This window comes from Cyrtonyx montezumae, unplaced genomic scaffold (assembly GCF_038088225.1).
Source record: "Cyrtonyx montezumae isolate F1298 unplaced genomic scaffold, pur_monq_1.0 scaffold_8, whole genome shotgun sequence".
NCBI classification, from domain to species: Eukaryota; Metazoa; Chordata; class Aves; order Galliformes; family Odontophoridae; genus Cyrtonyx; species Cyrtonyx montezumae.
In genome coordinates this window covers 313,147-325,699 of record NW_027072089.1, presented here as the reverse complement: position 1 = coordinate 325,699, position 12,553 = coordinate 313,147, and the positions used below count along the sequence as shown (strand labels likewise).

Below are 12,553 nucleotides of genomic sequence, written 5' to 3'. Positions count from 1 at the left end.
GAGGTTGGGGACGTCTCGGGATGTTCCCCAAAGTCGGGGTGCAACCGTGGGGGATCTGTGTATTCTTTGTATGAAAATAAATCTATTTAGCCAATATTTATACCCTGCCGCCATCATCTCCTCCACCAGTGCTGGGTCACAGCTGATGTCCCTTCCAACACATTCTAGGATATGGGACAGAAGGCCATGGGGCTATGGGACTGTGGGACACACAGTCATTGGGGATGTGGGACACAGGGCTACGGGGACATAAGAAACATGGCTATGGGGACACAGGGCCACAGCAACATGGGGTAGGGCTACGGGGACGCAGGGGACAAGGGCTGTAGGACTGTCAGCCACAAGGCCACAGATACACAAGAGCTACGAGGACACAGAACACAGAGCCATGGGACTGAGACCTCTTTGAGGTCTTTTCCAACCTGTGTGATTCTATGGGACACTGAGCTCTGGGGCCATGGGGCCATGGAGACACGGGACATATGGTTACGGGGACGCAGGACTGTGGGGACAGCACTGACAGCGCAACCCCAACAGCGACCCACTGAACACATCACACAACGCGCGGGAACACCGCGAGCCCTCAGAAAGGGGCGGGGCTAACAGCGCCCCTTCTACCTCATTGAGCTCTTCAGTCCCCACCACCGCTTCCTATTGGCTGGAGGTCCGAAGGGGCGGAGGGGAGGACCGGAAGTGCCGCTCTGCACCCCTCCCTCCCCCTCCGCTCTGTGGTACCGATGCGGAAGTGAACAGCGGCAGTGGTGAGAACGGGGGGAAAGGAGGAGGAAGAGGAGGAAGAAGAGGAGGGGGTAGTGAGTAAAGGGTAATGGGCCTGGGGGACGCTTAGAGGGGGCTCCGCCGCAGTGGGGCCTCTCCGGCACTCCCATATACCCCCCAGTGCCATTTATCCCATTCCACTTCCCCCCACTGGGAACCCTAAACCCACCCCTCTCTCTCGATCCCCCCCCCTCCAGTCCCCATTGCCTCGCCACCCCCATTATCCCCTTGCTGTCATCGTCCTCTCCATTGTCTTCCTCCATCCCCGTTGTCCCCACACCGCAGTTAACTCCCATTATCCCCATTTTCCCATATTGTTCCCACGTTGCCCCCCGAACCCCATTGTTACCACATCACTCCACCCCCCCCCCCCATCCCCCCATGAGCCCTGCATTGCCTTAGGATGGCCCTCACTACATCCCCGTCCCCTCCATCCATCACAGCACTGAATACCCAACTGTGATGGGGCAGACCCCAAGTGGGACCCCACCACCCTTGGGCCAAACCCTCGCCCAATGGAGCCCCCTGAGCATCCACCCTCTGCGAAATCACCCCCTCCCCCACCTCCAAGATGTTTTTTCCCCATGTAGGTTCTGGAGTTGCTCGCTGAACCCCCCCTACTGCTTCCTATGCTGCTGGAGCACAGAGTGAAACAGACACCCCAGTTTAGCACTTTAAAATCCACATAGTTTTTATTGCCTGGCACTTTCCTCATTCTCATGAACACAGGGAACTGTGTTTCAGACCGATGATCTGAATGCACCTTTATTTCTGGTTACCCTAGGAGTGCTCACCTCATTTCTGTCTTGTTGTAAATGAGTTAGCGGCAATGCTCTGGGCGTGTTTTGAGTATTTTTCTGCTTTAATGTTGAAGAACTCTACAGCCTAGGACACTATTCTTGGAGAATTTTACAAATACTTTAGCCTTCACCCTGCTCATAAAAGTAAGCTGAAAAAAAAAAAAAGCAGGAGGCAGAGCTTAATGAGACAGAACTGGTTGTGCAGTGTTGTACAGAACAAGACGTGCAAGGTACTGCTCCTTGAAGCTACTTGCTGGGAGTGTATCGCAGAGGAACAGAGCCTGATTCTTCCCATTTTGGTTAGGCTGCAAGAAATCAAACAAGGGAACAAAGTAGAAGTCATGCTTTGAGATCTCCATTTGTGGAGTTACCCAAAACCCAACTAGATGGGGGCTTGCATATGGGGCTGGGGTCGAGATGTCTTCCAACCTGAAATAGAAAATCTCACGTTAACATGTGTATGTCATACCTCTGTTGTTTCTCACCATCCAGGCGAACGACGATGAGCCTCCTGCCTTCAGTAGGGGATGGGAACTGCTATTACATCCTGACAGAAGGATGTGCCTATGGCAGCAAGTACTTCCAAGCTGGGAACATGTGCTTCTGCTCCGAGAGGAGCTACCTGCGCAACTTTGCCGACATGCCCCCAACTTGTTTCCTGAGAGTCATCATGCTGGATGACAGCTCCACCGTCACCGTCAATGTGGAAATCCTGCAGCCCGTGCGTAAGGAGATGGCCACCTTCCTCTTGGGTATCAGCGGCCACAACGAGCGCTTGAACTGCTTCCTGGAGAGGCTGAACCTTGAGGCAGCTCTGCAAGCCGTGCCGGGCCAGAGAGTGATGGTGGAAGTCGACCGACAACGTTTCCCCGCTGTCATCCGCTACATTGGGAGCATTCAAAAAAGTACTTCTGCTGCGTTGTCCCCGTTCTTCTTTGGAGTGGAGTTGCAGGTAACTGGACAACCATAGAATTTATTAGGGTTGGAAAAGGCCTCTAAGATGGTGAAGTTCAACCATCAACCCATCCCCACCATGCCCACTCAGAATTAAAATCTCATGGAAAAGACCATAAGATCAAGTCCAGCCATCAGACCATTGTTGTCACTCATGTAATCATTAAGGCTGGAAAAGACCACTAAGGTCATGTCCAGCTGTTGACCCATCCCCACCATGCCCACTAACCGTATCCCTCCGTGCTATATCTGCATGTTTCTTGAAGACCTGACAACGAAGCAAATTGCTTGTTTTCCCTTAAAACTTGTCAGTGTGACATAACTGTGCACCATGTTTTCAGGGCGAGGGTGAAAACAGAGGGCGCAGTGACGGATCCTATCATGGCACTGAGTATTTCAAGTGTAAGCCAAACTGCGGGATCTTCCTGCCCTTCAGCAGAATCCAGTTCGGTCCCACGCTGGATAATGACCATGGGAAGCAGAAGCCAAAGGTGGATGCAGAAGAAGTGGTTCCTGTGAAAGTGGGTGATGCTGTGAGCTTCTATGTGGATGATGTCCACAGGAAAGGAGTAGCAATGGCAGTTTACAGGGAGGGAGCCCAATGGTTCGTTAAAGTCTGCCCGGTAAGAACAACCTCACCATCTTTTCCTGTTGGTTTATCTATGTAATACTGGGGCCTTAAAGAGGAGTGAAGGCATCATCCAAAAGAGGTATAAGGTTGCTTGCAGACTCTTTGGGCCTGTTTGGAAAAATTGGTTCGTATTTCAGGAATGTCTTGGATCTGATTGAGCATTTAGCTCATGTATTCTTCTTTCCTTTCAGGAAGAAGAAGGAACTACTGACATTTTTCGAGAGATCCCAATGGACTCTGTTGTGAAGGAAGACTTTCATTCCCAAAGTAAGGTTATTACCAGATGTGTCTGTCCTGGGCATGGTCGTGTGGATTTAGCATTTATTTCTGCAGGTCTGACAAAAGCTTCAGCCTAATTCCAGCTGATTAAATCAGAGGGCTGAAAAGGTCCATGGAAATTCTCAAGTCCTGAGAAAGTCCTTAGGCAAATGAGCTGAGTTCTCTCATTTATCAGAAAGAAGAGTCTGATCACAGCACAGAAATATTTCCTAGGATGGGGAGCACCACTGGCCAAAGAGTCTTTAATTTAGCTGTAGAGGGTGGAGCATAGCCTCATCCTGATGACAGACTAACTCAAGAAGGCCCAGATGCCAGCAGCAATGGTGTGAGTCATAGGACAAGGCAACAAATCAGTGGGTTCTGTTGCCATCAAGAGATGCTGTGCAGATATCCCAGGGCCAGACTGGGGATAGCTGTCATTAGATTCTTTGCTGAGTTGATTCACCTCACTAAAGGCATAAAAATATCCTGGAGACAACTCCCAGTATATGTGGTATATAATTTTAGATCAGACCTGATGTTAGGAAGATGATAATGATATGTAGAGGTGTCTGTCATTAGGTGACTTTCTGTCTCTCCTACCCAATAGGTTTATTTCCACCATTTGAGTCTGACATGGGTGTGGAACACTCAAAACAAATGAAACAACAGATAAGTGAGAGTGGAGAGGAGTGTGAAGGCGTGAACCCGTCCCTGGAGGTGAACTCCATGGTCCAGATCACCTTGGACAAGGGAAACCAAGTGTCGGGAATCATCCGCTGGTTGGGGTACCTGCCCCACACCAAGCACAAAATGGCAGGAGTTGAACTGGTAAGTATAATAATTGTGAATCCTGCAAGTGGAGTCAACAGGTTTATAACTTAGACAGAATAAATGAAAACATCAGAACAGCACCAAACTTGCACATAGCTCTTAAGATACTGAATAGCCATGTGGTGGATTGCACTTGATTCATAGGAAACCTGCTCTTGTGTCATTCCTCAATGCTTTTTATCCTCAGGATGAAGATAAAGGGGTCACTGCTGGTGAATGGCTGGGCAAATACTATTTCCACTGTGCTCCCAAGCGTGGCATCTTTGTGAAGCTGCAGTCCTGCCAGCCTGATGTTCGCTTCCAGTGCTCACGCAACCATGACCTGAGCCTCGTAGACTATAGTAAGCTCTCTGGTTTGAGGGGAGACAGTGCTGTGCTGGGATGTGGAGACTCCTCGTGTGCAGTGTCTTTAATTGGTGATTTCATACTCATCATTCTCTTTGAGTGTCCCAAGCGATGTCCGTTTTTAGGATAGTGAGGTGGTTTTTATAGGGAATATCCTACAAGTGTGAGAGACATGGTAAGTTGTTGAACACAAGGATAATGTAGGGTGGAGTTGTGTGGGCGTTGAATCTAGGGCAAGGTGTTGCTATTGGCTCTGAAAATGAGTCCTTTGTGGCATGGGTGTGTTGGATAAGCCAGCAGAAAATGTCAGGAGGCAACAGCAAAGCATAGAGCAATAGGTCTTGCATGGCACTGTGAATGCTGCAAGTAGGCTAAGGCTTTTCTGCCTGTGGCTTTCTAAGGTCCTGTATTACACTTGATGGTCTTTATGAGTCCCTTCCAATGTGGGATATTCTTTGATTACCAAGAACTGAATGAGACAAGTAGATCATATCATACGGATGTTATGGCTCTGGAAAGTTGCAGTGGGTAACTGTAGCCAGAATGTCAGGTAATTGAGGTGCTGTACCTGGAGAAATCAGGGGGAGCTTGAAAAGAAAGAGTATGAAAATCCATTTTAATGTAAAGCCTGATGTGGTAAGACATTCACAAGACAGCAAAGGGAAGAATAGGTCATTATTTTCATTTGAATGGGAGGAAATACCTCCAAGAGCAGAGAATACAAGTTTGCCATTTAGAAAACATAAATGAGATCACCGTAAAAGAAAAAAAGAGGATTTTCACAGACACTGCCCAAAAACTGGGGGTAGGTACAATAAAGAGTGTCTTAAAGACCTGCTGAAAAAGTGAGATTGAATTACAAGGGAAGCATGCTGAAGAAAACAAGAAAGACCGTATTGAGAAAGCCACCTTGGAAGATGAAGTTGGTAACAGGATGTAGGGCTGAGGACATAAATCCTTCTTATTCATGGCGAAGGCAGACAGATGAATCCAGGCTGTAGCGTGTCTGAACTCCTACATGTTCCCTGAGGCTGGATGTTCATGGCTTATATTGAAGGTCTTTCATAGATTGTCACTCAGATTGACAAAGACAGCTAAGATCCAACCGTTAACCCTTCCCCATACCCACTCATAGAATTGTAGAATCATTAGGAATGGAAAAGCCCACTAAGACCACCAAGTCCAACCATAAGCCCATCATCACCATGCCCACTAAACCACGTCCCGCAGTGACATGGGTAAATTCCACAGGGAGGAGCCAAGCTTGCCTGGAACCCAACACAAACTTGTATGTGGCTCTTTTTGTCTTTTGTCTTGATGGTGGAAGCTGTAGAACCATTGAATCAAAAGTATCCCTCATTGGAAGGGTCCCATAAGGTCAGTGAGGATTGCTAGTGCCTAACTATGGTGAGGAAGGTTGGGTTATGTCTCCATTTCCAGTAGATGAATTAGTAAAGGGGAAAAACCTCCATACCATCATGGTTCAGTCCCAGCAGGAACAGAGCAAAGCTCTGGGGCACTGGGGGAGGACAGAGCATGCCCAGATCAGGTGGGAAGCTAAAGGGAACTACTTCTGTTGATTCTCTTGCAGGAGAGCAAGAAGATGTTCCCCACACTCCGCTCAGTTTTCCTCCTCTAAGGAACGAGGAAGCAGTGCATGTCCTACGAGGACGGATGAAGGGGATTCAGGGCCACTGCAATTCCTGCTACATGGATGCAGCACTCTTTAGGTAAGTGCCTGCTTGTGCAGTGCTGTACTGTTAAATGATTGCTTCTTAATTGGGCAGTGCCCTGCACTGCAGACTTCCAAGGTGGCTGGAAATGGACCTGGTGTAGAGCAGAACATAACTGCGGAGGTGCAGCCTCAATGCTTGCAGCTTTTTGGTCTCCTTCCCGTAATCCACGAGGTTCTCAGATACTCAAGTACCCCTGTGAGTACCACTCTGTGTGTCTGTCATGCAGGGTGGTGAGAAATCATAGTTCTCTGGACTGGACCAAGCTGACTGCCGCTGGAGGCAGTGGCTGGAAACATAGCAAAGAAAGCACCCAGGAGATCCCAGCTTCACTGTGCAGCATTGTTTGGAGAGGAAAAGACTCAGTGGTGCCCCCATGAGCAGTTTTGGCTGCAAAGTATGAGATTTCATTCTCTCTTAACTGTTACCTTGCTTACTCCAAGCATTCCTTAAACCAGATTCGGTTTATCTCACTGTGGAGATGTGCTATCACTCACACTTTTGTTGTTGCGTGCATGGATTGTTGAAAATGAAAGCCACTGATTGCCATTAATCACGACAGTTTGCTTCCAACCACTGCTGCAAACTCCTCAGGCTTAGACAGCGCTCTCTCTTCACAGCCTCTTCTCCTGTACATCTGTGCTGGACTCCATGCTCTTCACACCCTTCCAGTTGTGTGATAGGAATGTTCAGAACATTCTGCGAGATGAGATCGTGAACCCCCTCAGAAAGTGAGTGCAGTATGTGGGAATGCTGGAAGATGTCCATCTGTTTTGATAAATTCTGTCCTCCGCTGCCAAAAAGTGCCTGGGAAAGGGTTACCTGTAGGTTGTCTCCTGCCATCCTAGTCTTCCTCTCTTGCTCCTCTTCCAGTTGTTTTCTTCCCCTGACTGTAAGGCTCCCACTGCATGTGTGAGTTTTCCCTGTTCAAAGTCATAGAACCTTTAATCACTGAGGTTGGAAGAGACCTTTAAGATCATCCAGTACAACCGTGAACCCATCCCCACCATGCCCATTCATAGAATCATTAAAGTTAGAAGAGACCTCCAGCATCAAAGTTAGAAGAGACCTCCAACATCATCAAGTCCAACTGTCAGCCCATCACCCACCAAACCGTGTCCTTAAGTGCCATATCAGCCATTTTCTTTAAGGCTGGATACAGGTAGACCATATGATGGCAGCTAAATTATCTGGATTTTGTATTAAAGATACCAGTTTTTGCTCATCTTCCCTTGCTAGACGTGAGAGAGGCGTGGAGAGCTGCTTCCACCTAGGAATTAGACATCAGCATCCTCCTCGGGGTCAGTGCCCTGGCACTGCCTTCAGAAATACAACCCTGGGATGGTGTGTGGTGCTATGGTTTGAATCATAGAATCACTGAATCAGTAAGGTTGGAGAAGACCTCTAAGATCATCATGTTGAACCCGTCCACACCATGCCCACTAAACCATGTCCCCAAGTGCCACATCTCCACAGTTCTCAGGGACAGTGACTCCACCACCTCTGTGAGCAGCCTGTCTCAGTACTTCACCAAACACACTTCAGAGATCATCTGTAGCTGTTTCTTCTTTCCAGGAATGGCTTTGTAATGGCTAGGAGTGTGATGCACCTGAGGGAGCAGCTAACTGAGAAGGGCCAATGCTCAAGCTTTACCAATGCTGAGAAAGGTAATGTGCTCTCTGGAGCCTTCTCCAGGCTGCTCCAGTGTGTGCTGACAGCATAATTGTGTGCTACTCCCATTGATTTGCCTGCTGTGCTTCTTGTTTATGTAAAAACGTGCATGCAAGAGTTCTTAAAAGCTGAAAATATCAATGTGCTTTTAACTGACGTTTGTCCTGAAGTCTGATGAAGAGAGAGGAATTGCTGGATCTCAGCCACTGTCAAGCTGCTGCCAGGAGGGGAGAGGATGAACTGTGTGAAGGAGCATTCCCTTGACCTTTAGTCTTTGAGTTAGCCCTGAAAAATCTGTCCCTGATGAACCTGCCAGAGTCTGTTTTGCCATGGTCAGCTCCTCTTTGAGTCCTCATAAGTTATTTTGGTTTATCTGAATGATGCAGTTTGGTTAAAAAAAGGCAGAAAATGCTTGTAAATGAAGTCAATCTCTCTGATTGCGGTCGTCACATTTCTCTCTGTGTGCAACAAGGGCATTTTACAACGGAATTACCCAGTGCCAGAAATCTGGCTCACAACTATCCAGCAGTGTGGCAAGTTCCTCGTGTGGTGTGACTTCTGCTTCTCTCTGCCCTTCCAGATCCAGAGGAGTTCCTCAACCTCATAATGCATCAGGTCCTGGGAATAGAGCCACTCTTGAGACTGCAGTAAGTTCCCGTTCCCACACAATTGTTTTTCATTTCTGATACTACATGTAGATGTAGTACTTAGGAACATGATCTAGTGGGCAGTGTTGGAGGTAGGTGGATGGTTGGAGTAGGTAATCTAAGTGATCTTTTCCAACCTTAATGACTACAATTCTAGTTGTGCTCAATTCATATGGCTCATCAGTTATTCACCTGTGACCATTTGTTGTCGATTTGTCCCAGGTTGTCCATCCAAAACCACTTCTAAGCTCCACCTGGAGGCTTTTCCTTTGGAAAATGATTTAAAAAGTCACGTCAGCCTTAGGGAGAGCTTTGAAAAACATAGAGTTCATCCTCAGTGCTTTTGGATGCTTTTGGGATGCGTCCAGGCTCTCAAACTGGCTCAGATCCTACAGCTCTCAAACAGGGACTCTGTGGATGCAGTCCCAGTTTTTTTTTTTCAGGACTCTACAAAAAGGATGAGAGGCTGAAGGAAGCCAAAAATAACGATGCTGTTTGGGAGCATAGAAGGGAATTGTTGGGTTTCTGTGCTCCTTTGTGGAGATGTCAGTCAACCCTGAGGTTGTAGAGTGCTCAGAGAGGTGGAACACAAAGGGGACTCTGTATTGCAGCTCCCCTGCAGAGCAGGGGAAATCCTTTCTAAATAGATCTAAAGAAGAAATTTTCTAATTGTGGTTCATTTGAAAAAAATACTGAAATTTATTTAAAATGGAAAAGGGGAAACTGTGTGCCCTTGGGAGCAGGACACCATGCTGTGCTGGATAAGGAGATTCACCATGGCACCAGGTAAACGTTTTCCATGACCACTTCTTTCAGGTCAGGAGCCCAGAAGGAACAGGACTGTTACTGCTACCAAATATTTATGGACAAACAGGAGGACCTGGTGGTTCCTGATGTGCAGCAGTTGGTGGAACACTCTTTTCTGTCTTCAGATCTGAAGCTAGTGGAGGTGAGCCCAGCTTCTTTCCATCTATGTTGCCACTTGCTTTTTCTCACATCTGTGTCTTCCAGTGAGCCTGCAATGGATCTGGTGTGTCTTACAATGCAAAGCAGGAGGTCACTTGGCCACCACCTAAGAGATATACTGGGGAATCTGAGTGTGACCTGAGAAGGGATGTGGTTCACAGCAGCAATACAGAGAGAAAAGTCTCTGAGATTTGCTTCTTCTGGAATGGTTACTTGTTTGCCTTTGTTTTCCCAGATCCCATCTTGCTTCATTATCCAAATGCCACGATTTGGGAAGGAATATAAAATGTTCAGCAAGATCATTCCTTCCTTAGAGCTGGATATCACTGATTTGCTGCTGGACAGTAAGTTGTAGGACAATGGTAAAGCTGACGGCTGAGAATGGGAGAAACCAGGTGGCAAGTGTTAGCCCTATGAGTTGTGGGTGGGATTCCTCTACCCAGAACACTTAGTTTTGACAGAACAAATGGGATTCCAGGTGAGACCAAGAGAAGACATCACCACTTTTGCCCCTGCAGGTCCCAGAGAGTGCTGTGTGTGCAGTGACATTGCCACCTTGGAGTGTTCGCAGTGTTTCAAAGACAAAACATTCTCACCTACGGGCCTGAAGCAGTTCTGCAGCACCTGCTCCAAACAGGTATTGAGTCCTTTGGGTGCTCATGAGATCTGCCAGCAGATTGAACACCCAAACCTGCACAGCCTGAGTGCTGGACCCTCTAAGCTTCTTGCTGTCAGCCTGCAATGCATTGCTGCTCCTTGGGGAGGACACAGCTGCATGCAAGGCAATAGAGTGCAGAGTAAACTGAAGGTCTGACTTCTGCACACTCCTCTTTCCAGCAGGCCAGCTTCAGTTCTGCCCGCTCAGCAGTGCCACCTCATTGCCTTTCCTTAGGTTCACTCCCACTACCGACGCAATACACACAAGCCAACCAGGCTGCGCGTCCCAGAAGAATTTCGTCAGCGGAGCTCTCGGGGCAGCCAGCAAGTTCCCCGTGAGAAGATGGAGCTCTTTGCAGTGCTGTGCATTGAGACCAGCCATTACGTCTCTTTTGTGAAATATGGCCCCGAGAACGAGCACTGGATGTTCTTTGACAGCATGGCTGACAGGCATGGTGAGGTCATGGTTTAATGGTGTAATGGGTTGGGTTTGGACTTGATGATCTTGGAGGTCTTCTCCAACCTCAGTGATTCTTTGAATGGGAATGGGTCAACGGTTGAACTTGGTGATCTTGGAGGTCTCTTCCAACTCTAATGATTCTGTGAATCACAGCTGATAGGCTTGGTGCTTTGGTGGGAGCCAGGAGCTTGTATGATAGTTGTCTGTAACACGTGTCACATGGGCACTGCTCAGTCTGCATCAGGGTGAATGGTTTGGGGAGATTCTGTGCTATGCTCAAAGGGAGCACAAAGCTTTTGGGATGAGTGAGTGTTGTTGGGGGAGTAACAGTTTCATTTCCTCTGATGTCACCTGCATGCATTAGGATTGTACTTCCGACAGAACTATTTATACCAGTTCCAGAGAAGAGTAGCCCCAGGCCAAGGAGATATGAGAGTTGCTCCTTGTGGTCTCGTCCTCTGGGTCTGTTCAGACCAGGGACTTCTTATGTAGGCTGCAAGGACAAAGACAGATCTTTCAGCTACAGCACTGTAGGTACTCATGGCTTGGGGCATGCTTTGGACTTGGACTTTTCTCCTTCTTTCTGGCTTAGGTGGTGAGAGTGGCTTCAACATCCCCACCGTAACACTGTGCCCTGAAGTTGCCAAATACCTGGACTTGCCACTGGCCATGCTGGCCCTGGAGCAGCCCCGGGACATGGATGGAGTGGCCAAACGCCTCTTCTGTGATGCCTACATGTACATGTACCAGAGCAAGAAGATGGCACTGTACAAGTGACGCTGGCTTGTGCTGGTGCTGCAGAGCAGCACAGCGTCAGAAATGCGAGCATGGACTTGTTAGCACTGAAAGCAGCTAAATCTAGTGCACTGAACTCGTACCTCTGCCTCTTCTTACCTCTTACAGCATCTGGTTTCGAGCTGTATGAGTCTCTCTGGGTTTGTAAATCCAGTGCCAGGTTTCATCCAGCAATAGTTTGTACTTCCTGCAGAGCTGTGCACTGAATTCTGTACATTCTAATTCGTTATTTCCAACTTCCATTTATCCCATCTTCCTCCCTATGTGGTACTCTGCAGCTCTGCTCTACCTCAGAGTCCTGTCTAACATCCTTTCCTTCTTCCAACACCAAGGACCAACATCTCTTATTGGAAACGTGAACCTTTAGGTTTGCAAAGGCCACTGGAAAATCATAGCTCTGCCCCATGTAGCACTTCCCCATCTGGACTTGTAGAGTGAGAAAAGCACTGTGTAGTTGAGGTGTTTCAGGCAAACAGTTTTTCTTGAGGTCTGCAATGTGATCCCACACCTAAAGCCAAGCCTCTGAATTGCCTTCACTTCCCTTTATGCAGCACTAGTATCTATGGCACTTTCATCCACCATCAACCTTGAGGTTAATTAGATATCTTGAGCTGCAGATACACTTTTTAAAATGGTTATTTTTGTAGGAACAAGTCTGGGAAAATTACAGGGCAGGGGAGCAGAAGGTGGGCATGAGACTCCCAATATGCTGATATCTTCATCTTCTTGAGCAGTCTACAGGATAGGAGGTGTTGTAAACTCAATTCTAGCACGTGCTGGCCCATCCACCTCTGAGATCTGTACCAAAGAGCAGGAACAGAATTTCAAGGGCAAAAATGAAAGAATGAGCACTTTTGAGATTTTTTTTTTTTTGCCATGACAGCAGGAAATATTAAGGTTTATGTGTGGGAACAGGTATTCTTTAAGTTAAATAATGTACTTTTGCAAATTGTGGGTTGTCTGCCATTAAGCACATGCTGTCATGGCATCAGGAAGCTGTTTTGGGATTCTGTGCTTCGAGTTGT

At 47.7% G+C, this 12,553-nt stretch overlaps 1 protein-coding gene across 1 annotated transcript; it reads left to right on the top strand.

Moving 5' to 3' along the window:
• The first annotated feature begins 693 nt into the window (after window positions 1-693).
• LOC136059210 (ubiquitin carboxyl-terminal hydrolase CYLD-like) lies at window positions 694-12,066 on the top strand. The gene is made up of 15 exons (XM_065753223.1): window positions 694-761; window positions 2,070-2,529; window positions 2,873-3,154; window positions 3,354-3,429; window positions 4,031-4,251; window positions 4,442-4,595; window positions 6,191-6,329; window positions 6,953-7,063; window positions 7,908-7,999; window positions 8,584-8,650; window positions 9,467-9,599; window positions 9,852-9,960; window positions 10,135-10,253; window positions 10,509-10,728; window positions 11,326-12,066. Exons 2-15 carry the CDS (start codon window positions 2,080-2,082, stop codon window positions 11,508-11,510), a joined length of 2,358 nt encoding a protein of 785 aa, XP_065609295.1. The 5' UTR covers window positions 694-761; window positions 2,070-2,079; the 3' UTR covers window positions 11,511-12,066.
• Window positions 12,067-12,553: the final 487 nt, after the last annotated feature.